This window comes from Hemicordylus capensis, chromosome 5, assembly GCF_027244095.1.
Source record: "Hemicordylus capensis ecotype Gifberg chromosome 5, rHemCap1.1.pri, whole genome shotgun sequence".
NCBI classification, from domain to species: Eukaryota; Metazoa; Chordata; class Lepidosauria; order Squamata; family Cordylidae; genus Hemicordylus; species Hemicordylus capensis.
In genome coordinates this window covers 211,573,325-211,596,302 of record NC_069661.1, presented here as the reverse complement: position 1 = coordinate 211,596,302, position 22,978 = coordinate 211,573,325, and the positions used below count along the sequence as shown (strand labels likewise).

Sequence of the window (22,978 nt, the reverse complement as noted above, 5' to 3'; positions counted from 1 at the left end):
CCACCAGCACCACCACCCCTACATGTGTGGTCATTTGAAGTTTTTCTTTCTTTTTAACCTTCAAACAACTGTACCCTTTTCTGTCGTTTTAATATAAAATATTAACAGCAGAGAAGTGGTGGGATTGACAGTTCTGACATTTGAAGCCCTTTATTTAGCAGACAAGCATAATACAAGTGCATGCTTTATTCACAGCCTCAGTATACCTCTCAATCACCTTGTGCTTGCTTTGCCCTATGCATTAGCCCTGAATTTGGTCAGAGCAGCAGTGCAGATTTGTGTGTATGTGTGCGTGTGCACTTAACCTTTTCTTCTCAGGCTGTTTTCCTGAATAAAATAATGTGGTCCCCCTCCCCCCCCCGATTTTAGTTCCCACAGAGGAAAAGTTACACACTCGGTATCTTTAACCCTATAAGAAAAAAGCAACAAGGGTTAAACACTCCTCCTCCGCATACCATGGTTCTGATGAAATTTAAATTAAACTGCAGCTGCAACAAAGGGGGGATAAATGTTGGGAGATGTGCCATGTCTAATGGAGAGAGTGGCAGGAAGAGAGGGAAGGAACAGCTTTGAGACCAAAATATTAATCATTTTACCATTATATTTTCTTTTGTGGTGGAAGTTAGTTTTGTGCAAACCCCACAGGAAGAACACGATTTCCTATTATGTTTTCCTGGTCTCAAGTAGTAGATTTCCTTGGCAAATTCATTTGAGAATTCAGATGTTTTTAGGCATCAGCTGGATTTGCAGTTCTCCCCGTATCAATTAGTTGCTTTAATTTGAGACCCTGGATGTTTGTGTTAATGTGTTTTTGCTTGCTGGCATAGTGTAGATTGGGATTTGTAGTTATCAAACTGCATAAACACATAGTAATTCTTGGCTATGTGTTTTCTTAGTTACACTTTTATGTGTTTTGTAAAGATTGAATAAATGGTGATTCCAGTGTACTTGAAATAGTGCAAGGAAACCTATTTGCATGCAACTTTTAGTCCCATTTTTGCAACCCCAGGGACACATTGAGCGTTCAGATGTTCACCTAGTGCACATTGTGAATGCAACAAGCATGTGTTTACAAACACATGTATAATCAGGCAGTTGGGGTCAAACTACAAGACATAGGAGATTCGTGATTGAATTTTATTTTAGACATGGTGTGACTTCCTGTATATGGTATGTACAAAGAAATTGGTGGGACCTGCTTTGGAGACGCCAGTCAAAAAGTAGAATACAAATTAAATATTATTTCCTTTTGATGGTATTGGATACAAATCAACTAAATACCATGAGTGAGGGGGAGGAATTTTTGTTTTAAAAAACAAAAACCTTCTCTGTGGTGATTTCCTGATCTATATCTTCCCCCAGACTTTTTCGTTACAGATGAAAACGTCTAGGTATCCATATGTTTTCCTCACTGAGACAAATAGTAGTCTGCTGGGTATGGGGAAGAGAGATTTAGATCAGGAAAATAGCATGAGTAGAAAGGGCTAACCCCCTCCCAGGCACCACTCTTTGATCTGATTTGAGCCGACTTCACAGCTTAAGGGGAAGAAAAGCAGGAAGCTTCAGGAGATCCAATCACAGCTCTTCCACATCTCATCCAGCTTTGCCTCAGGATTGGCTTCAAATTCCTGTTGAGCATACTTTTGATAGCAGAGTCAGATTTGTTGCTACCCAAAGAGTGGTTCTCAAGATCACTTGTAAGTAGGTACAAAGCAAGTAGCGGGGAACCGGAGGATCCTGGGGAGCACAAGCTCTTGCTGGGCATGTTGTCTGAACCCTCCGACACAACCAGTTACCAATTTCCACAGAAGATTCTACTAAGAAACTCCATGCAATTGGACACCTAGATTTTGAAGTTGAGTGGAGATGCTTGGTAGAATCTTAGGTGGAAATTGGTAACTGGGCACATCGGTGGGTTCTGATGACACACTTGCCAGGAGTGTACACTGTGTGGGAGCCTCCCATTCTTGCTTTGTACCTACTTACAGGCAGTTGTGAGAATTCACTGAGTGTGTGAGACAATCCCCAATAGGTTAGTATTTGCCGAAATATAACCTTCAGTTAATAAATAAATAAATTCTAATGGCTTATATTCTCTTCTCATTTTGGAAGGGCTTGGATTTATATTGTGGCTGATGGTGACCTTTTACAGCAGAACACCATAAGAATTTTACTTGGGAAAAAGTTGAACAACAGCCTTCACCCTCTGTATCTGTAATAAAATGTTCTTTTCTGCAAATCCATGGTAGCTGGTGCTCTCCATTGGTGTCCTGCCATGCATCCCCCAGCCTTGCTGTCCTCTGCCTATTGGCCATCTTCCTCACACACAGAGGTCCCTCAGTCTCCCTCCTCTTTCTTTTGTTCTAAATTACTTTGTCTGTAATATTAAAGTCCAACACCAAGCAATGTGCACAAGACCTCTTGTGAATATGCATAATATTCACAAGATGGATTAATGAATGGCTTATGCATTTTCCTAGGATGCACTGGACATTATCTGCTTGATACTTTCAGCTGTTCTGTATTGTTGTTTCCTTCTGAGGAAGGGCCAATGGCAAATGGGCAGAGGAGGGGGGAAAAGCTATTGGAGTTGATTCTAGGATGATATTTAAAAGCAAGGTTTTATTATACCTTTTCACTATTCTGGCAATGACAAAGGATCTTAAGATGGGAGAACATCCTCCCCACCATCATCATCTGTAGAATTCCTTTTGACATGGACATAAGAATAGTTACATGTAAATGAAACAGGAGTGGTATAAAGTCTCTAGAATGTTATAAAGTAGTCTCATCTAAAAGAGGATCAGGCCCAAGGAGTGTTGACGTTTTCATCTGAAAATAATGGGGAAGTGTGGCAGGTCGAGATGTTTGAGTGTCTGAGAGAGAGAGAATGGATGCACATTTTTGTACGTGTCTGAAGGCAGGCAGAAGGGAGTGAATAAAGTAGGTACATTACTGGGAGAGTTGACTGGAGCGGAGAGCATAAATGAGCTTGACAGGCAGCTCAATTTCTCTCTGGAGAAAAAAGGAAAGTGAGGGTGCTTGGCAAAAAATACAAGAAGGCAGCATTGAGTAGCTGCATGTGCACCTTCCTTTCAGTCTGTTTGGGCTGTCCCTTCCTTTTTTCTAAAGGGCTTCAGTCATTGGCCAGCCACTCTGGTTTTGTGTGTGCATGACTTTATAAACAGGGCTTAGTGCTGTGCCATAGCAGTGGCCAGCAGATGCCACACCGTGCTCTTGAAGCTGGCTGCATTTTTCAGCTGCTACCCGTAGAAGTCCTTGGAAAGAGGAATGGGTCTTGACTTATCATACAATCACAGGGACAGCATGGTCCAGAGCACAGCCCTAATGCACTGTGAAAATATATTGTATCCAGCAGCTTGACAGCTTACTCCTCCCTGATTATTATAAGTACAAGGGATGGAGAGAGAAGTTGAGGAAAGAGAAGAAAAAAGTGGAAACAAAATAAGACAAGGAAGAAGAAGGGAACATTGGAAGAATGAAGCAACTAGGAAGGAAGACATTGAGAAGACGGTGGAAAAAGATGAATTAAACAGCTGTTGCACTATTAGTCAAGAATAAGGCTTTTGTCATGGCTTTTATTGGACTAGCTTTGGTTGATGTACAGTTGGATAAAAGATTGGTGCCCTAATCTAAGGGCACATTTTCACATATTCTGAAGACTTATATGTGTCTGATACATAAGCTGTTCTCTTTCATTTGCCTGTAATCATGTAGGTACACAGCAGCAGACATAACCATGCACAGAGGTGAGCATCTTTCACATATCCCGATCTGCTGTTTGCTGGGGTCATGACATAAAGAGCAGTCATTCTATTCTGTGCATTGGGAAAGTTACCCAGGACTTTAAAGTGCTCTAGAATTGGGAGTGTGATGACTGCTGTTATGTCACAATGGAACACCAACCATGTTCTAAATAATATTGCCTCTGAAATAAGAGTCTTCTATTACAAGGAGAAAATTAGATTGTATTTAAAATAGAGGCATTCACATTGTGATTTTTCTCACCTTTCAAGGTTATACCGAACTCTGCATTGGACAGAATGGAAGCCAGTTCTGCGTTATATAAGGAATAAGGTTGGTTACCAATACAGCTATTTTTTTTATCATTACATGTGACTAATTTATTTTTGTTTGGTAACCAACCTAACTACCTACTTAACTTAGAATTGCCTATCTTCCCATTCTCTTTGGTGACTCTGTGCAACTTTGCTGCAAGTGGCATGTCCCAGTAGCTACAACCCTATAAGCATTATAGTACAGCCAAGCTGCCTTAACATCCAGGGCAGCTGGAGCAAGGCCAAATGAGCATGAGTAGCTCTACACAAACTACCTTCCGCTTGTATTTTCGGGCACAAGGTTCACAACAGTGCACTGTTGTGCATCTGGGATCCACTACATAGATGTATAAGCTAATCTCTTGCTGGCAAGCTTTTTCAGAGTGGAACTGACAGTGCAAGAAATACGGAGCTACCACTGCTCAGTGTTTTCCCCTTTCCAGTTATGTATGTATAGGATAACACAACTTGAGGCATGATTTCACTATGTTGTGTGTTTTCCTGTCTCCAGCATCCATAATTCACTGTCAGCAGTGGTTAAATGCATAGCCCAGTGCCATCATGTCGTGCTTCATACCACTGAGCAGATGGTGGAAAGAAATGCAGAAGAGTTGCAGCTTAGGAACATAGGAAGCTGCTGTATACTGTGTCAGACCATTGGTCCATCTAGCACCGAATTGTCTACACTGACTGGCAGTGGCTCTAAGGTTTCAGGCAGGAGTCTCTCCCAGCCCCACCTGGAGATGCCAGGGGTTGAACCTGGGACCTTTGGCATGCAAGTATGCCGATGCTGTTCGACTGAGCTATGGCCCCATCCCATCTCCTAAGGGGAAGATCTTGCAGCACTCACATGTAGTCACCCATCCCAATGCAAACCAAGGCAGACCCTGCTTAGCAAAGGGGACAGCTTGTGCTTGCTGCCACAAGACCAGCTACCCTCCGCTAAAAAGCGTCACATTTCTTGTGATGGCTAGTTTTGCCCTCTGTTTGCTCCATTATGGAATGGCAGCTGCTGTAACCAAGTCCCACAGAGTTGTTTTTGGTTTGTTTTTTAAATGACATTTTATTTTTCTTCAAGCCACCTGGCAGTCAGGAACAGCATTTCATTGCTTCACACTTATCCAAGGGCACAGAACCTGGCACATGAAGAGTCCTTCCAGTTTGGCTCTGTAAGCCAAACCAGAGGAACGGTGGGGTATCCAAGCTGCTCTCTCTTGGCACTTCTGTGCCAGTGCTGGGCAGTGTCATGGTGACCTGCAGTCTCCCTTAATGGCTTTTGTGTGTGTGTTCAATTTGCTCCAGCAGGTCAGCTTCTGTGTGCCAGCTCATATAACCCAGTCAGAACCAATCCCATCCTTAATGGTTTGGCAATTATCTTAATTCTCTCTGGCTTGTCATCTTAAAGAGCAAACAGAACTAGCTTCTCAGAAAAGGTGGGGAGAATGAATTGTCTTTGGTTTGACAAAAAGATGGCTGTCTGTGTGGTTTGATAGCCACAGATAGGGATTTTTTTCAGGATAGCATCAACATATGGTGAAAAGAATTGTTTAGGCTAATCTACAGGAGCATAATTAATATAATGGGATAAAAGTGAAAGCTGGGAAGATTTTAGTCAGAGTATCACATAACAGTGCCTAAGGGTGTGCTTTATTAGAATGTGGGATAATCTTCTAATGGCAGAAGCCCCACTGCTTGAATCATTTCAGACTGTATAACTAGTGAGGGAATATTCTATGGAGAACAATCTTGAAATGACCAGGGGAAAAATGAGATTATCAAATGGAAGCATTTCATTTATAATTTCTGTGACACAAGCAGTGCTGTTCTCTTCAAATTCCCGGAAGCTGCTGCCAAAGCATCTATTTTCCTATGTGTAAATTATGTACATGGGACAGACTGTGAAAGAAAGGATTAGCTTTGGTTCGGTTACAACCTAAATTATCCATGAGATAATATATATTCCTCTTAGCACACGTGTGTGTGTGTGTGTGTGTGTGTGTTTGAGGTCAATGAAGGGAATGAGAAGCAAGAAATTATAGAAGAAGTTTGAAATAATATAAAATGTAGCAAAGCTGTTCAGGGGTTGCTGAGGATACTATCTGATGACCATGTAATTGGAAAGGGTATAATGTCCTAAGTGAAGAGCCAAAAGGACTGTATTCTCTAGGACAGGTATAGGCAACCTTTGATACTCCAGCTGTTGTTAACTTACAACTCCCATCTGGGGATGATTGGAGTTGTAACTCAATAGCAGCTGCTGGAGTACCAAAGGTTGTCTACCCCTATTCTAGGATTTGCGGAACTGAGCATAGTGGATTGGCCATATTCATTTGTGACAACATTGCTTTTGTGCCACAGCCAAACTGAGGTCAAGACAGATGGTACACAGTTCCTGCTGAGCCTCTGAAATCCAGATATGGAGTTTTGGGAATGTACAGGCATTTTTCATGGGCATCAAGGCTAAAGATGAATGAGCAGAACCAATGCACCATACACACCTGTACGCAAAAGATGCATGTGGAGAGAGATCTCACAATAAAGGAAGGTGAAGCAGCATCATGGTTAGATTTTCGGTTGTATGGTCCAACATGATTCTTCATGGCAACATTTGGTAGCCTACAGTATCCCAGGGAGGGATAAGATAGAGTAGGAGCCCTTTCTCTGAATCAGGGAGAAAGGGCTTCATGCTGCAGGGGAGGAAGCCTTAAAACACTTACCTCCCCTGCAGATGATCCGTGTCTTCTGGCTGGGTGAGCAGATAACTCGCCCAGACATTCGTTGGCTGCTACCAGCACCCAGGAGATTTGGGGGCTGGGAGGTCCCCGGAACTTCCATAATGCACCACAAGAGTGCACAGAGTATTATGGGGAGCTTCTTGATGCAGGCCGGGAGGCGATGCAAGTGTAGGTGCCTTGCAGAGCCATGTGGCACCAACACACGAACAGCCAGGGGTAAGTGCGTACTCACACCCTTAACCCTGGCTAACAGCTGGGGCTCCCTACAGGGTTTGCCACTGCACCACTGCTGGAAGCCGTGCGACTCCCAGAGGTTCTCATGCACAGGCAGAACCTTAGCCTAGTTTTGTCTGCGAGAGTGAATAGCCCCTAGGTCTAAGATGGACAGGAGGGGACAAGAAGTAAGTTGAGAGTGAAGCTAAGTCAACACATGGAGCGCATGGATGGGTAACTTGGGGAAAGAGGAGGGCTCTCTCTAGCCCCGTTAGAAATGCTGAGCAGATTCCTCTAACTCCTCCTGCAAAAGTAGAGTAGAGCCATGGGGTCTTGGGAGTGAGAAGACAGTTCTTACTATGTTATCCCAAAGCTTTTATGTCTGATTTCCTTATAAAGCAGAGGAACATAGGAAGCTGTCTTATACCAAGTCGGAAAACTGGTCCATCTAGTTCAGTAATGTCTATACTGAGAGGCAGCGAATCCTCAAGGTTTCAGTTAGGAGTCTTCCCTGGACCTAGCTCAGGATGCCAGGGATTGAACCAAAGCAGAGAGAGGGGGAGAGAGGGAGAGACAGAAAAAGGGGGTGGGAGAGAGAGAGAGAGAGAGCTCATTCTGAGCACAACTAGTGAAGGTGATGTGATCAGTGGGAGTCCAGGATCTCTGTTTCTTTCTCCAGCATTCATGACCTCCAGCTGTTTGTCAGTCAGGCTCCTGTTTATATGGTAGTTTATCATGCTCTGCTCTTCATGGCTGGGTAGTTTCTACTGTTGATCCCCTCCCCTCTTTGGGCAGCCACAGAGCAGCCTCTGCACATACGAGAGCCTCTTTGTATGAGACATTTTGTATTCAGGTTCTATATCCATCAGTTATGAAAGACTCATGCATATATACATTGCGGCTGATAATTTGTGAGCAGAGCCCCTATCCTTTTCTGCCTGCATGTATTTTGAAAGAAAAAGCTGTGAGAATTACACATGCATGCACCCTTATAATGTATGCAAGGTGGGCATGCTTTATGCTTTGATAGCTTCACCTGAGTGCAGAGGTTTCATAAGAAGTGACCTTCAGAGTATAGGAATATCAGCTGTCAGCTGCCTTGTGACTTTTAGGCAGGTCCCAGAGAAATGATTTGGAACTGTGTAGCTGCTGAAATCGAAATCTTGAACTGATTTCAGGGTGGGGGGAATCTTAGTCCTAGAGTTTAAACCTGATTGAAGCAATAGGAATAGATACCCCCGTACATTTTGGATCTGGCTTCTCACCTGAACTAGGCTTTGTGAACAACTGGACCTTTTGGTTATTTACAGTTCTGTTTACTTATTGGGGGTGGGAGAGGACAGAGAACATGAAATAAGAAATGGTGAGTGTGTGTTCCAGTCAACCTCACTAGTGTCAATAGAATTTGCTAGTCTATCTATCTATCTATCTATCTATCTATCTATCTATCTATCTATCTATCTATCTATCTATCTATCTATCTATACTGCCTGTCACACGGATCCCAAATTATGAGCTGGATCCAAATTAGAGAACAGAATATGGAAGGCAATTAAAAGCAAACAAGGAAATGGCTGAAAAGTCTGGTTCAGAAAAGAATCAAACTAGATGCAGGTTATTTCAGCTGATACTTTCCCTTGAGCCGATTGCATCGGTGTATTAGAGTCTCAAGCCATCAAGCTTCTTCAGGCAGGTCCTAAAGCTCACTACCCTCTCAATAAAGCTGTCCCAATAAAAAATTTCATATGACACATTCTTGAATCCTGGATCCGTTTGAGATGTGTGGATATTTGCCAGGCTTTCATCCACACAGGGAAGGAAAATGAGGAGAGGGAAGAAGGAATGTAACATTAAAGAGTAGCTAAAATTAGCTAAATTGTACCAGGCTCTTTCTAAAATTGAGGAACAGCTTGTGGGAGAATGCTCCTAAGTCCTCCAGAATGAATCATTTTAATTCCTGCTCTGAAGGGATCTTGCCCTTGCCACACTGTGTGTCAGGTTTGCTTACTTGCTTATAGATGTCAGAGGCCTCTCCTGCCCTGGCTTCTCACTGATGGAGCGTATTGCTATTCTTTATTATTATTAGTTTCACTTACCAGTGCCCAAAGTGAACATGGCATTTCACAGACAAATAAAATATGTCAGGAGCTTACCCTGAATCGCCCTCTATCTAAATGAAACATTACACTCTACATGGATGGCCCTGTCTTCTCGCATCTCTCTTGTGCAGAGCCCACTGGCGGAGGGTGGGGTTGTGGGATGGATAGTCTGCTTCTCTCCGGGCCCTGCAAATGATGGAGGCGATTTTGATAATAAAATATTTTTTTAAAATACACATTTTTGGCTGCTGATGGGAGAAGCAGTGACCAAAACAGATAATGGTGATTCTCAGAGTGTAGCATTTACATGGAAAAGCATAGGAACAACTAAAGAAATGGTGCAGCTACTACCACAGCCAAGTATGGCCTTGAATTAAATCGTCCAGACATAAACGTCTCTCTCTCTCTCTCTTTTCCCCTGAAAAGAACCCTGCCATTTCTTTCACCAGCTCCATTTCCTCCTTTTCGACCTGAGCTATCATCATTATCCTGCACTTATCACACATCTATGCCCTCATGCACCCACAGAGTGGACCTCTGCCTCAGTTCTAAAGGTAAAGTTGTGTTGTTGAGTCGGTGTCGACTCCTGGTGACCACAGAGCCCTGTGGTTTTCTTTGGTAGAATACAGGAGGGGTTTACCATTGCCATAGGAACATAGGAAGCTGCCATATACTGAGTCAGACCATTGGTCTATCTAGCTCAGTATTGTCTTCACAGACTGGCAGCAGCTTCTCCAAGGTTGCAGGCAGGAATCTTTCTCAGCACTATCTTGCAGAAGCCAGGGAGGGAACTTGAAACCTTCTGCTCTTTCCAGAGCGGCTCCACTTCTAGTGAGAGCGGCTCCACTTCTGTGCTCACACTTCTAATCTCCCTTTCATATGCAACCAGGGTGGACCCTGTTTAGCTAAGGGGACAAGTCATGCTTGCTACCACAAGACCAGCTCCCATCTCTCTCACAATATGAAATGATGTCTTTCAGCATCTTCTTGTATCGCTGCTGCCCGATATACATGTTTCCCATAGTCTGGGAAACATACCAGTGGGGATTCAGACCAGCAACCTCTTTCTCCCTAGGCAAGTTACTTCCCTGTTGGGCCATTAGGTGGTACCTCAATTTTAGATATCTGTAAAAACAACGCAACATTACTTCTTATTGACACAAGATTTGAACTCCAGTTCTTAATGGATTCAGATATAAGATCCACTAGACTACCCTTTCTAGAGGTTGCCTAGGTCCTTCCAAATCATGTGGGATCATAGGAAAGGGGTCTATGCACATTAATATTATCATCCCTATACTTCTCTATGCGGAGGCAAATGTCTAGCAGCTGCAACAGCTTTTGGCATGGTTCACATATTAGAGCCACAGAAAGCTATCAAGCTCCTTTCCAGTGCAGCAGTCTGTCAGCTTATGCACATCGGCCATGCTGGAAAGTGCTGCCAGAGAAGGGGTTTTTGGCATTTGTATCAATATTTGGAGAAAATGTAGGGAATAACCCCGATAGCATACTGATAGCTTGCATATACACACGTACACCACAAGATCACATCTATTATGCTTACATGTCATGTCCAGTAGCTATGTTACATAGATTTAAGAAAAGTATGACTTATATAGGAACGATTTGTATATTGTGGCATCCAAATCCAGGATAAAGAGCCCATTTAATCCAGAACTGTGTTTGCCATAATGCTACATGCCATTAGCAATATGTCTGAGCAGTCTTACAGTTTTATTGATATTTGCCTTGGAAGTAACCTTTATAAAAGTGCAATGTTAAAGTTCTCGTGGCATTTTGGTTTGTTAGTCCTGATATCCTGGCCAAATTCCAACCTCAGTAATTTTACTTACCAGAATTCCCCCTGCAGGTTCAATTGAAGAAGTTATTCTTCAGTTCTTTCCATGCCATAAGTTCAAAGTCATTGAGGAATGTTTCACTGCAGTGCTAAACCGAGCTTCCTTCAGCTGCATTTTGAGAGTGGAAGGGATGTGATTTTATGGCAAAGGAAATGTGAATAAAAATATTCTTCATAAGTTATTATTGTTTCTGTGTAGAGAGGTGTTTTGCTTGAAGAGAACCCATGACTCAAATGTTTGAATGAACCAAAATATCTCTCTCTCTCTCTCTCTCTCTCTCTCTCTCTCTCTCTCACACACACACACACACACACACACACACACACACACTCACACTCAATACTATGACTTATAAATCATAGAAACCAATTTCCATTTTGCTGTTTCAACTTGATGCTTTTGACAGTTTCAAAAGTTGGTGGTAAGAAAATGATTGAGATGCTGCTTCCCTGCACCTTACTCAACATGTATGGCTCCTTCACACTTGAGACGGCATGTGCATATTTTTGTGTCTGGGTGGAACATATCTAGGTGAAAAAAATAATGTGAGAATTGGCCATGAGAAGAGTCTTTTGCCTTGAAAAGGAACAACTGTTTTCCTCGACTGCTGGGAAGAAAATACGTGAAGGTAAATCCTTCCTTACATGGGTACTGCACCTACACAGCGAGGGATCTCCATATGCTCACACAGCCTGGTTTCTCTTATCAGTGTGAAAAATCCATCTTCACATACACAGTGATGGGGTCTGAGCTGTTAGTGACTGACTAGGAGAGGGTTGTGGCGGACAGCTCATTGGAAGTGTTAACTCAGTGCATAACAGCTGTGAAAAAGGCAAATTGCATGCTAGGGATTATTAGGAAGGAGATTGAAAAATAAAACTGCTAATATTATAATACCATTATACAAATGTATGGTGTGTCTACTTTTGGAGTATTGTGTACAGTTCTGGTCACCATATCCCCCCAAAAGGAGATTATAGAACTGGAAAGGGTGCAGAAGAGGGCAACCAAACCTTCCTTATGAGGTAAGGCATCAACATTTGAGGCATTTTAGTTTAGAAAAATGGCAACCAAGTTTGGGAGGCATGATAGAGGTTTATAAAATTATACATGATGTGGAGAGAGTGGACAGAGAGAAGTCCCCCCCCCCCCAATGCTAGAACCAGGAGTCATCCCACGAAATTGAAGTCCGGGAAATTTAGGACCGACAAAAGTTGGTCCTACTTTATCACACAGTGCATAGTTAATCTATGGGATTTTCTGCCACATGATGTAGTGATAGCCACGAGTTTGGGTGGTTTTCAAAGGGGCATAGAAAATTCACAAAGGAGAGGTCTATCAATGGCTACTAGTCTTCATGGCTATAGGCTATTTCCAAGCTCAGAGGCAGAATGCATCTTAATACCATTTGCAGGGAAGTAACAGCAGGAGAAGGGACATGCCATCATCTTATGCTTTATGTGCTTCCAAGAGGTATCTGGTGGGCCACTGTGGGAAACAGGATGCTAGAATTGATAGGCCTTTGGCCTGATCTAGCATGGCTCTTCTTTTGTTCTTATTCTCAGTGCACATACAGCAATGTTTTGCCCTTTAGCACTGCTGAGGTATTGCTTTTCTGTAATAATCTGGAAGCAGAATTAAAATGGAGGTTTCACACTGCATTTTAATCTAGCACTATACCCATCAACACCCTTACCCATGGCCAAGGCCCTCCTATAATGTTTACTCTTAAATAAGTCCTTCAATCAAAAATGTATGCTTGCAGTTTCAGCTCATTTTATTGCTTTCTGTTGATGACATCTGTGGGATTAGTGATGAATAGCTTGGCCATTTCTTTTAAAATAGCCTCTCTAAATTTCCTCAGTGTCTTGCTTCTGTTCCGTCAGGGGTTGGCTTTAATTTCTGATGTCCTCTCATTATGTTTTTTTCTTTTTGCCAAATGATAAAACAGGTAACAATAATGAGATAACATAATTAAAGCTTTCCCCCTTGAGGGATCAGAAACTGAACTTGGGGAGTGTTGTGGATTGCCTCTGGTAGATGACCTTTTAAATCCATTTTTTATTAGCTGTAAACTGTATTGGGAACTGTGATGTGCAAGGCTCCAATCCAGAAATTACACTGCATTGTGGGATCATGTTCACAAGGGTATTGTAACAACAATAATTAAAGATAAGTACTCAGGAGAAAAAAAAACTTCTATAAAAATTGTAATTTACTTATGTAGCTTCAAGTACAGCATATATAGGCTTTATAACATGGAGAAAGCTTAAGACATTCAAACATAATATTGATTACACAGGGCATGTCATGAAAAATAGTTTCAAGGAGCACTGTAAAGTAAGGCAAGTCAAGTGAAGAGGCCCAAAAGCAACCCGATATCCACCTCATTTTAAAAATCCTAATATTTCTCATGAGCAAGCAGAAAATTCTGAGAAAAATAGTCAGCATGAATTTCCCTAAAAGACAACCAGTTGTCACATAAGTATCTTGCTTTGTTCTCTTGTTATTTAACCCAAATCTATAATTAACCCCTTTCACTTCCTCCTTTAATCCTTATGTTTGAGAAGCAAGAGCAAACTTAGAGGTCATTCACATGACCAAGTGGGCGGTGGGTGGGCAGAAGGGAAGGCTTGTTTTACTCACATTCCCCCTAGACGAGCGATTCTGGGACCACGAAATGTGGTCTCAGATGAGCAGCGCTCTGGAGGCCGGGATGATGCATCTCAGCCTCCAGGAACTCCCACAATGCACCGTGCAACATGCGCTATGCATGGGGGGGGAGTTTTCCCCCAAGAGACAGATACTCTTGGTGCCCGTCTCTCTGTGTGGCTGGGCTGGAAGCAACCTGTGTTCACACACAAGCAGATAGTGCGGATTAAGGGAGTGCTCACTCCCTTCACCTTGGCTAACAGCCAGGCTGGAAAGCCTCATCCTGGCTGTTCTCATGCACAGCCAAACCCTGGCTGGGCTTCCTAGGCTGCACGTGAGAACAGATTAGCTGAATTGCATCAACTTTACAAAATCTGCAAATATCCTCAAACACAAACATGATTTCAGGTGAACAGGTTATAGATAGGTCACCAGTTTCTAGCTTCAGTTATTCAAATGAAATAATAGGGTGGTTTTATTTTAGTATCCACAACAGAAGGCACGCATGCACCTTCCATTCCCCAACAGGTTCAGGTGCATTGCCTGCATATAATCCGCACTATATAAAAGGAAATTAAGAATAGGATCCTTCCCTGCACATCCTCAATGCCCACACATATAGGAATTCCCACATAGCTCAATAAAGTCCTGTATTAGTGGGAGGGGAGAAACAGGACTTTATTGAGCCATGTGGGAATTCCTATGTGTGGGCATTGAAGATGTTCAGGGAAGGAGCCTATTCTTAATTTCCTGACTATGATGGACTGTTACGAGAGTAAATTGGTAGGCACTTGGCACCACCTTTTAGAAAACTCTTTATTAAAATTATTTCCTAATATTGACTTAAACAAACTAGGCCAGTTGTATTTAGGGTTAGGTTTTTTGTTTTGGTTTGTTTTAGTTTTTTGCTGCTTTCATGTTGACTTGATGGAGAGGAGAGCTGGTCTTGTGGTAACAAGCATGACTGGTCCCCTTAGCTAAGCAGGGTCCACCCTGGTTGCATATGAATGGGAGACTTGATGTGTGAGCACTATAAGATATTCCCTTTAGGGGATGGAGCAGCTCTGGGAAGAGCAGAAGGTTCCAAGTTTCCTCCCTGGCATCTCCAAGATAGGGCTGACACAGAGATTCCTGCCTGCAGCCTTGGAGAAGCCGCTGCCAGTCTGTGAAGACAATATTGAACTAGATGGACCAATGGTCTGATTCAGTATATGGCAGCTTCCTATGTTCCGACTTTACTCTCCCTGCTCTAGTTGTTCCCTCCATTACCACAACGGTCCTGGCGACAGGCATGGCTAGGACATGGATGATTACAGCCTTCCTTGTTGCCTGCATAGCTGCTGCAGTGGCAGATTCTACCTTTTTGCTTCACAGTGTACTTTAAAGCAGTTTCAGTGTGAGGAGGTGACTGACAAGACTACTCTCAGCATTGCAACTAACCATTGCATAAGCCAGTGTAATACCCCAGGAAGAACCAGAGAGATCACAGGAAGAGAGCAAATATAAAATTAAAGTGTACAAAAGAACGTATACAGAGTGCATTAAAGTTAATCAGCTGTTACAGTCACAGGGACTGTATTTTCCCGTGAAAGAATCTAATTTTCTGACTTGTAATTAGAGAGTAGCAGTCCTGCTGCAATGACGTTAGGATTCATTTTGTCAAATGTCTCAAAATCTCTTCGTTCGCTTTCTGAGCTTGTTCCAAGAATGGAACCCCAGCAGCAGTTAACATCGATTGATGTTCTGTACTCTCCTTCCTTTTGGATTTGGATTTCTTTGTGAATTGTAATTATATATTCATTTGTTTTGTTTGTAAATGATGGTCTGGTATTGCAGTCCGGAGAGAAACATACTGAGGGTAGTGGATGAGGTATGTGTGTGAGAATTCAGAACTGTTGAAATGATGGCACTCTAATAGGGTGATACCAGTGTCAACAGGACTTGAATGGCCCCTTAGAAATGGAACTCAAGCTTTCCCAAGTAAAAATAGAAAGTAATAAATGAGGGTACTAAGTCAGCAAAATGTCTTATTAGTTAGTGGCTCTGTTTAGAGCCAGAGGAACATACAAATTTGTGTTCGGCTATTCATCCTCTAATGTCTTGGCAGTTACTTTATTAGTTGGAGATCACCACCAGGGCACATTGTCGCTAAGGCCATTTATCTAGGATATAATGGCAAAGAGGGGAGATTTGGGAGTAGATCATAAAATAACAAATTATAGAAGTTCACCCTGAGCACCTTCTGTTAACTTCTGACACAGCGGAAGGGCAAAAGGGGTTTGATACCATTTAATGGAAATCCTGCCACCTGGGTGGTTTAATTAGTCACTGTAGGTTGAGTGATAGATTAGATCAGGTAATAGATTTGGAACTAATTTTTCAGTAATGTCAACTATTCATATTCATTGAATGCACAACATGGACCGGTGATCTTTGCATAAGGAACCTGGATATTCCTGAGGTTTAACTTTTGTTGATAGAGACTGCCTCTGGGCCTACAGGGCAAAAGCTCCGTTGCTCTAATTTTCAGACTGGTATGACAATGGCAGCAACAGGCTTAATGTGCTGTGAGGATTAATTAGTTGCTGCTTGTAAAGTGCTTTGCAGATGAAAAGAGCTCAATGTTATTAAAGCAAGATACACTAAAATATCCTGTAGGGAATAATCTGGCACTAGCAGGGTTGCACTGATGACCTCATAGGTCGTCTTCATCACTTCAGTGCTTAGAAGAAGCCGCCAGCATTTTCAGGGAGTGAATCAGAATATCTGCCATTCCATTAGCTTGGAGGTCTACTTGTCTTCAGGCTAGAGGGCAAAGGTGATCAACAAAAGGGGCTTGGAAGGAAGACAGATGTAAAACTGGCATCATCTTCCTTTAAAATTGGTACTGGCAGAAAGTTATCATTAACAGTTCTGCAGCCTGGAGTCTTGCAGTCAAATAAGCATAGTAAGAACAAAGATACTTTCACCTGACCTCTGATAAACTGTGATATTAATAATAATAATAATAATAATAATAATAATAATAATTATTCAATTTCTATACCACCCTTCCAAAAATGGCTCAGGGCGGTTTTACAAAGAGAAATAACAAACAAATAAGATGGCTCCCTGTCCCCAAAGGGCTCACATTCTAAAAAGAAACATAAGACACACACCAGCAACAGTCACTGGAAGTACTGTGCTGGGGGTGGATAGGGCCAGTTACTCTCCCCCTGCTCAATAAAGAGAATCACCGCGGTAAAAGGTGCCTCTTTGCCCAGTTAGCAGGTGTTGAGAGGGAAGTCCTGCCTTCATAGCCCCCTTCCACATCAACCCTTATCTTTGGATTCATCTGCAAAAATTGGCTGTAGGTTTAGGTATGGTCATTCTAACACACTAAATTCATTTCACATAGACCACCTACAGTGCTCAATCACTGTTTACCATCTGGTTCTGAGATGGATCAGTGATATAACAATTGTATGCTTGGGTTTCCCCTTTCTGATTTTGACTCTCTCAGTGTTTTTTCCTGCCTTCCTTAAACTTCCAAGCAAAGGCTAAAGGTAAAGAGTACTCTCCAGTCACCACTATAGTTGAAGCAACAACTCTAATTCAAATTAATGAGATTTACATTGAGACTAAATACTGGATTGGAGCCTGGCCACAGCTCAATGGCAAAACACATACATTGCATGCAGAAGGTCCTGGTTCCCCTCCTTGACATCTCCTGTTAAAAGTAATCCAGACCTCTGCTCAAAATCCTGGACACCCACTGCCAGTCAAGAGTAGACAATACAGTTCTAGGTGGACCAATGATCTCACTTGTCATAAGGCAGCTTCGTATGTTCAATATGACCATTGCACTGATGGAGAAGGAGATACGTTGCTGGGCTAACTGGACCCAATGGTGTGCGCTGGTGGCTCAGTGCTTTACTGATATATATGGAACTTTCCCCAATTTTCTTCTTTCTTTTGCTTTGCAGGGAGTGCAAGAGCTGAAGATGAGGCCCAGAGCAGAGTGCTATTCCTCAAAGTTCTGGCTTATGCTGGCAGTCTTAGCAACTACAGGTGGTGGAGCCTGGGCTCAAAAGAACCAACCCAGCATTGGCATTGCTGTCATCTTGGTGGGTACCTCTGACGAAGTGGCCATCACAGATGCCTATAAGAAAGATGATTTCTATCACCTCTCTCTCATGCCTCGTGTGGAACTGGTGGCCATGAATGAGACAGATCCCAAGAGCATCATCACCCGCATCTGTGATATCATGTCTGACCGTAGGGTTCAAGGTGTGGTGTTTGCTGACGACACAGACCAGGAAGCCATTGCCCAGATCCTGGACTTCATTTCTGCCCAGACCCTCACACCCATTCTAGGTATCCATGGAGGCTCTTCCATGATCATGGCAGACAAGGTAAATTATAACTGCTTCTTGCATCCCGCCCATGATAGTGGGGTCTTACTGACATTTCATCCATAAATTGCCTGGTATTTGTCTTGGACTGGGTGGGGTGTCATTGGAAAATTGAAGCCCTGATTATATAGATATGTGTAACAGGGTGTAGCGGGGCAAGTAACATCTTGTGCTTTGCAAGTGGGTCAAATCTGTCCAGATATTCTGGCTGCCAATTGCAATCTCATTACAAAAGGTTATTAACAGATACCAAGTATGTAGAATTGTGTCTTATGTCGTTGGCTTTGTAATAGTGGCTGAAAAGCTGTGTGGTGAATGGCCTCTTCTCCCTGTTATGGCTCTGCCGTACGCTGTCCAAGTTCTGCTCAGTAGATTTGCATGATGGTGCTGTGCTATATGTGGTCATGGCAGTTGTTGCCACTGAAGGTGCCATAGCATGGATGTGCTGGTGCAGCCATCTAGAGCGCTCATTTGCCAGTGTAGGAACTCACAACATCGAGCCATAAAAGAATGAAATGCTTGTAGAATGGCTGAATTACAGTACAGCCAAGGGAAAGATGCCGATGGTCTGGAAATATTGAAAGGGTTGAGTGCAGGGAAGCCAACCAAGTCCTATTTAGCTGGTTAATGACTGAAATAAACTATCTAACAAAGGCCTAGGGCCCCCCTCCTATTAAATGGATTGTTCATTTGATTTGCTCTGCCTTATTTTAACATTAAGAAATGAGAATGATCAAATCTGAAATTTTTGAGATTTAGTGGAGGGCCCACTAAATATGCCAGGAATAGGTATTTTGGAGTTTGAATGATCTTTCATAAAGTCAATTTTCGTGCAAAATATTTATTATTTAGAAACGTGGTGTTAATAGACACAAAGAAAAATGAAATAGTGTTAATCTGAATAGTAATAGTTTAGAAATGTTTAATTTTTTGGAGGCAGTTTGGGGGTATTTCGAGGTAATTTTTGGAGGTATTTTGTTTAATTTTGGGGCGGGTATTTTGGGGATGTTTGATGAACTTTTCTGTTTGTCTTACTAAATAAGACCATTACTAAATATTGACCATCTCAATACATATTGCTTGACTCGGAAGATATGAGTAGATTGCTTAAAACAATGCTATGAGCACTGAATCTGCATTACAAATGGCATTAAAATATGTTTTAATAGAATCATTTGTAGGAAGTAGCTAAAGGTCATATAGCTCATTCCTGGGCTAGAGGAAAGACTATCTACAGATCAGCCTCCCCAGAGCTATCAAGTTGTATAATGTAGAGGTTCTCAAACCTGGGTCCCCCGATGTTGTTGGACTTCAACTTCCATAATCCCTAGCCACAATAATCAAAGGCCATTCTGGCTGGGGGTTATGGAAGTTGAATTCCAACAACATCTGGAGACCCAATTTTGAGAACCCCTGGATAATGCATACCATAATGCACTACAAAAACTGTCCAAGTACAGTGTAGAAAAAAGGCAATTCCTGGCCGTTTTGTAGCTGTTAATTTTTGTACTTGAAGTGTGTCTTAATCTTCCCCTCTACAATGTTGTTTCAACCTCCTCAATACATTTGTAAAGTGCTATATCACTGCATCTAAACTTTCAAAAACTAATCTCTTAATCAGGTAAATTCTCTGTAATCCTCTGTTGGTCCTCTGTGCACCTGCTCCAATGCTCCAATTTGAATTGATCCTTCTAGAATCTGGATGACATAGTACAGGCATGGAAAACCTGATGCTCTCCAGCTCTTGTTGGACTACAACTCCCATCATCCCCAGATGCAATAATTTGCAGCTGGTGTTAATGGGAATTGTAGTCCAACAGTAGCTGGAGAACCTCAGGTTGGCTATCCTTGACATAGTATTCCAGTCTCACCTATACAGGTAGCAGTGCTTTTCTGTCCCTACTATGTCTCTACAACACCTGCCTAATATATTCAGGAATTATATTATATTTGCTCTTTTTCCCTCCCTTTTTCATTTCAATTGAGGAGTCCCTGCTGATCATCAGAACATGTACTGTTTGTCAACAGAGCATGATTATAGACTTATTTTATATGTTTAGCAGAATCAAATGGTAAAGCTTTACCTGGACTGTGCCTATTCAGGGTTCAGAGAAGGGGAAGGTTACATGTTTGGATGCCATTGTATACAAAACAGCAGCTATAGTAACTATAGTTGGGAAGCGGTGGGGGGGCAGGGAACAGAAAACCCAGTCTATACTTAATCCCTAGGTTTAGGTACACACATTCAATATAGGCCAATTCCCTGACAGGGGTCCTGGTAGGTGAGATGGTATTCTTGTAGACCACAGACACACCACCTCCTCGCCCACATCCTTTCATCTTCCACCCCAAGAGTATCCCACCGGGAGCAGCTGGGACCAGACTGGACCACTAGCCTCTCCTGACCAGGTCTCCGTAATGCATACCAGGTCAGCTCCTTCATCTGCAATCAGGTCATGAATGATCTCAGATTTATTTTGGACAACCTTGGAGAAGCTGCTGCCAGTCTGTGAAGACAATATTGAGCTAGATAGACCAATGGTCTGACTCAGTATATGGCAATTTCCTATGTTCCTATGACCTGGCATTACAAAGTAGCAGGTTGAAATTCTGTGGGTGATTGGCACTGCTCCCCAAGGTTAAAGAGGAGAAGGAAAAAAAGCTATTAAGTTTCTAGTTTCCCTTCCCCTGTAACAGTTGGCGTAGCAACGCTGTATTTTTGTTGGTTCCCCATCACTGGAATAGCTGCCCCGGAGTCAAATTCTGTCTCCCCATCACTGGACAGCCCAAGACACATACCTGCATTAGGCCCAACAAAGATGTCTCTTTGCATTGCCTTTTAAGCTGCCCCCTGGCATTGCCCACCTTTATAAAGGGCCCAGAGTTGAACTCTCTAGTGTCCAATAGGTGTGTGTCTCACTCACCCTATCAGACAAACCTGGACCAGCTGCAGGATGTTTTATTATTATTATTGTTGTTGTTATTATTTCTTGTTTACGCAGTCAGAAGGTGTTATTGACTGGTTTGTTTTATCCAGACTTCGAGTCCTTCCCAAGGACCTGGGATGGCTGCATTTTATTGTCAATTGTTATAGATATTGTCACAGAATATAGGCTGTTCCCAGTAAAGCTGCTTTTTGTAATTGGCAGATGGTGATTTCTGTGACCCCTGTGGTGTTGAGGTGCTCTTCAAGGTCTTTTGGAACTGCACCCAGGGCGCCAATTACCACTGGGATTATTTGGGTCTTTTTCTGCCACAGCCTTTCAATTTCAATTTGTAGATCTTTGTATTTGGTGATTTTTTCTATTTCTTTTTCTTCTATTCTGCTATCCCCTGGTATTGCTATGTTGATTATTTTAACTTGTTTTTCTTTCTTCTCAACAACAGTGATATCTGGTATATTGTGAGGCAGATGTTTGTCTGTTTGTAGTCAGAAGTCTCATAGTATTTTTACATCTTCATTTTCTTCAACTTTTTCAATTTTATGGTCCCACCAATTTTTGGCTACAGGTAGCTTGTATTTTTTGCAGATGTTCCAGTGTATCAACCCTGCTATCTTGTCATGCCTTTGTCTGTAGTCAGTCTGTGCGATCTTTTTACAACAGCTGATCAGGTGGTCCACTGTTTCATCTCCTTTACAAAGGCGGCACTTGCTGTTTGTTGTGGATTTTTTGACTTTTGCTCTTATTGCATTTGTTCTTAGTGCCTGTTCTTGTGCAGCCAGTATTAAACCCTCTGTTTCTTTCTTCAAGTTGCCATTCTTAAGCCATTGCCAGGTCTTGGTGATGTCTGATTTTCCACTTATATTGTGCAAATATTGACCATGCAGGAGCTTATTTCTCCATTTTTTTGCTCGGTTCTCGACTTGTTCTTTCTTGTAGACCTGCTTTTTTTCATTGGTGTTGAATAGTTTCTCGTTATTGACCATTTGAAGTGCATCTTCTTCACTGTCCCTTATATATTCTTCAAGGCCTCTTTTCTCCTCCTCTACTGTTTGATGGACTTGCAGCATTCCTCTTCCACCTGAGCTGCGAGGGAGGTATAGCCTATTGACATCACTGCGGGGGTGCAGAGCATGATTGCTGGTCATGACTTTCCTGGTCTTACGATCAAGCATCTCTAGCTCTGCCTGGGTCCAGTCTATTATTCCTGCAGTGTATCTGATAACAGGTATAGCCCAGGTGTTTATGGCTTGTATGGTGTTCCCGCCATTGAGTTTGGACTTTAGGATCTTTCTAACTCTCCTGATGTATTCACTTCCAATTTTTCTTTTAACTTCAGTGTGTGCGATGTTATAAGCCTTGAGAATGCCCAAGTATTTATAATGTTCTTTCTCTTCCAGGTTCTTGATGTTGCTTCCATTGGGTAGTTCAATTCCTTCTGTTTTTGTTATTTTTCCTCTTTTCATTATTAATGCAGCACACTTGTCTAGTCCAAACTCCATTGCTATATCGCTACTGAATATATGGACAGTGTTTAGCAGTGATTCGATTTCTGACTGGGACTTTCCATACAACTTCAGATTGTCCATGTACAGCAGATGGTTGATTTGACTTGATGTTTTAGATGTTTGGTATCCGAGGCCTGTTTTGTTTAGTATTTGTGAAAGTGGGGTCATGGCAATTATAAACAACAGAGGGGATAGTGAGTCCCCTTGGAAAATGCCTCTTCTAATGCTAACCTGTCCAAGGGTCTCGCCATTGATTGTTAACTGTGTACTCCACATGCTCATTGCTTTTTTAATAAATATCTGAATGTTTTTGCTGACACCAGTTGTTTCTAAACATTTTAGTATCCATGTGTGAGGCAATGAATTGAAGGCTTTCTTGTAGTCAATCCGTGCAACACTTAGATTTGTTTTTCTTCTCTTGCAATTTTCTAAAATCATTTTGTCAATCAGCAGCTGGTCTTTTGTGCCTCTGGTGTTGGGGCAATTTCCTTTCTGTT

At 42.3% G+C, this 22,978-nt stretch overlaps 1 protein-coding gene across 7 annotated transcripts in view; it reads left to right on the top strand.

Annotated features, from left to right (window-relative positions):
* GRIN2B (glutamate ionotropic receptor NMDA type subunit 2B) overlaps positions 1 to 22,978 on the top strand; it is a 366,073-nt gene that overhangs the window by 44,695 nt on the left and 298,400 nt on the right. For 6 of the 7 annotated variants that reach the window (XM_053252651.1, XM_053252649.1, XM_053252650.1 and 3 more), the window contains one exon: positions 17,603 to 18,031. In XM_053252651.1, the coding sequence (XP_053108626.1) occupies positions 17,621 to 18,031 (411 nt within the window). In that variant the 5' untranslated portion in view covers positions 17,603 to 17,620. Of the gene's footprint in view, positions 1 to 4,037; positions 4,099 to 17,602; positions 18,032 to 22,978 lie in introns of all 7 variants that reach the window. The other variant, XM_053252654.1, reaches the window with a different exon arrangement.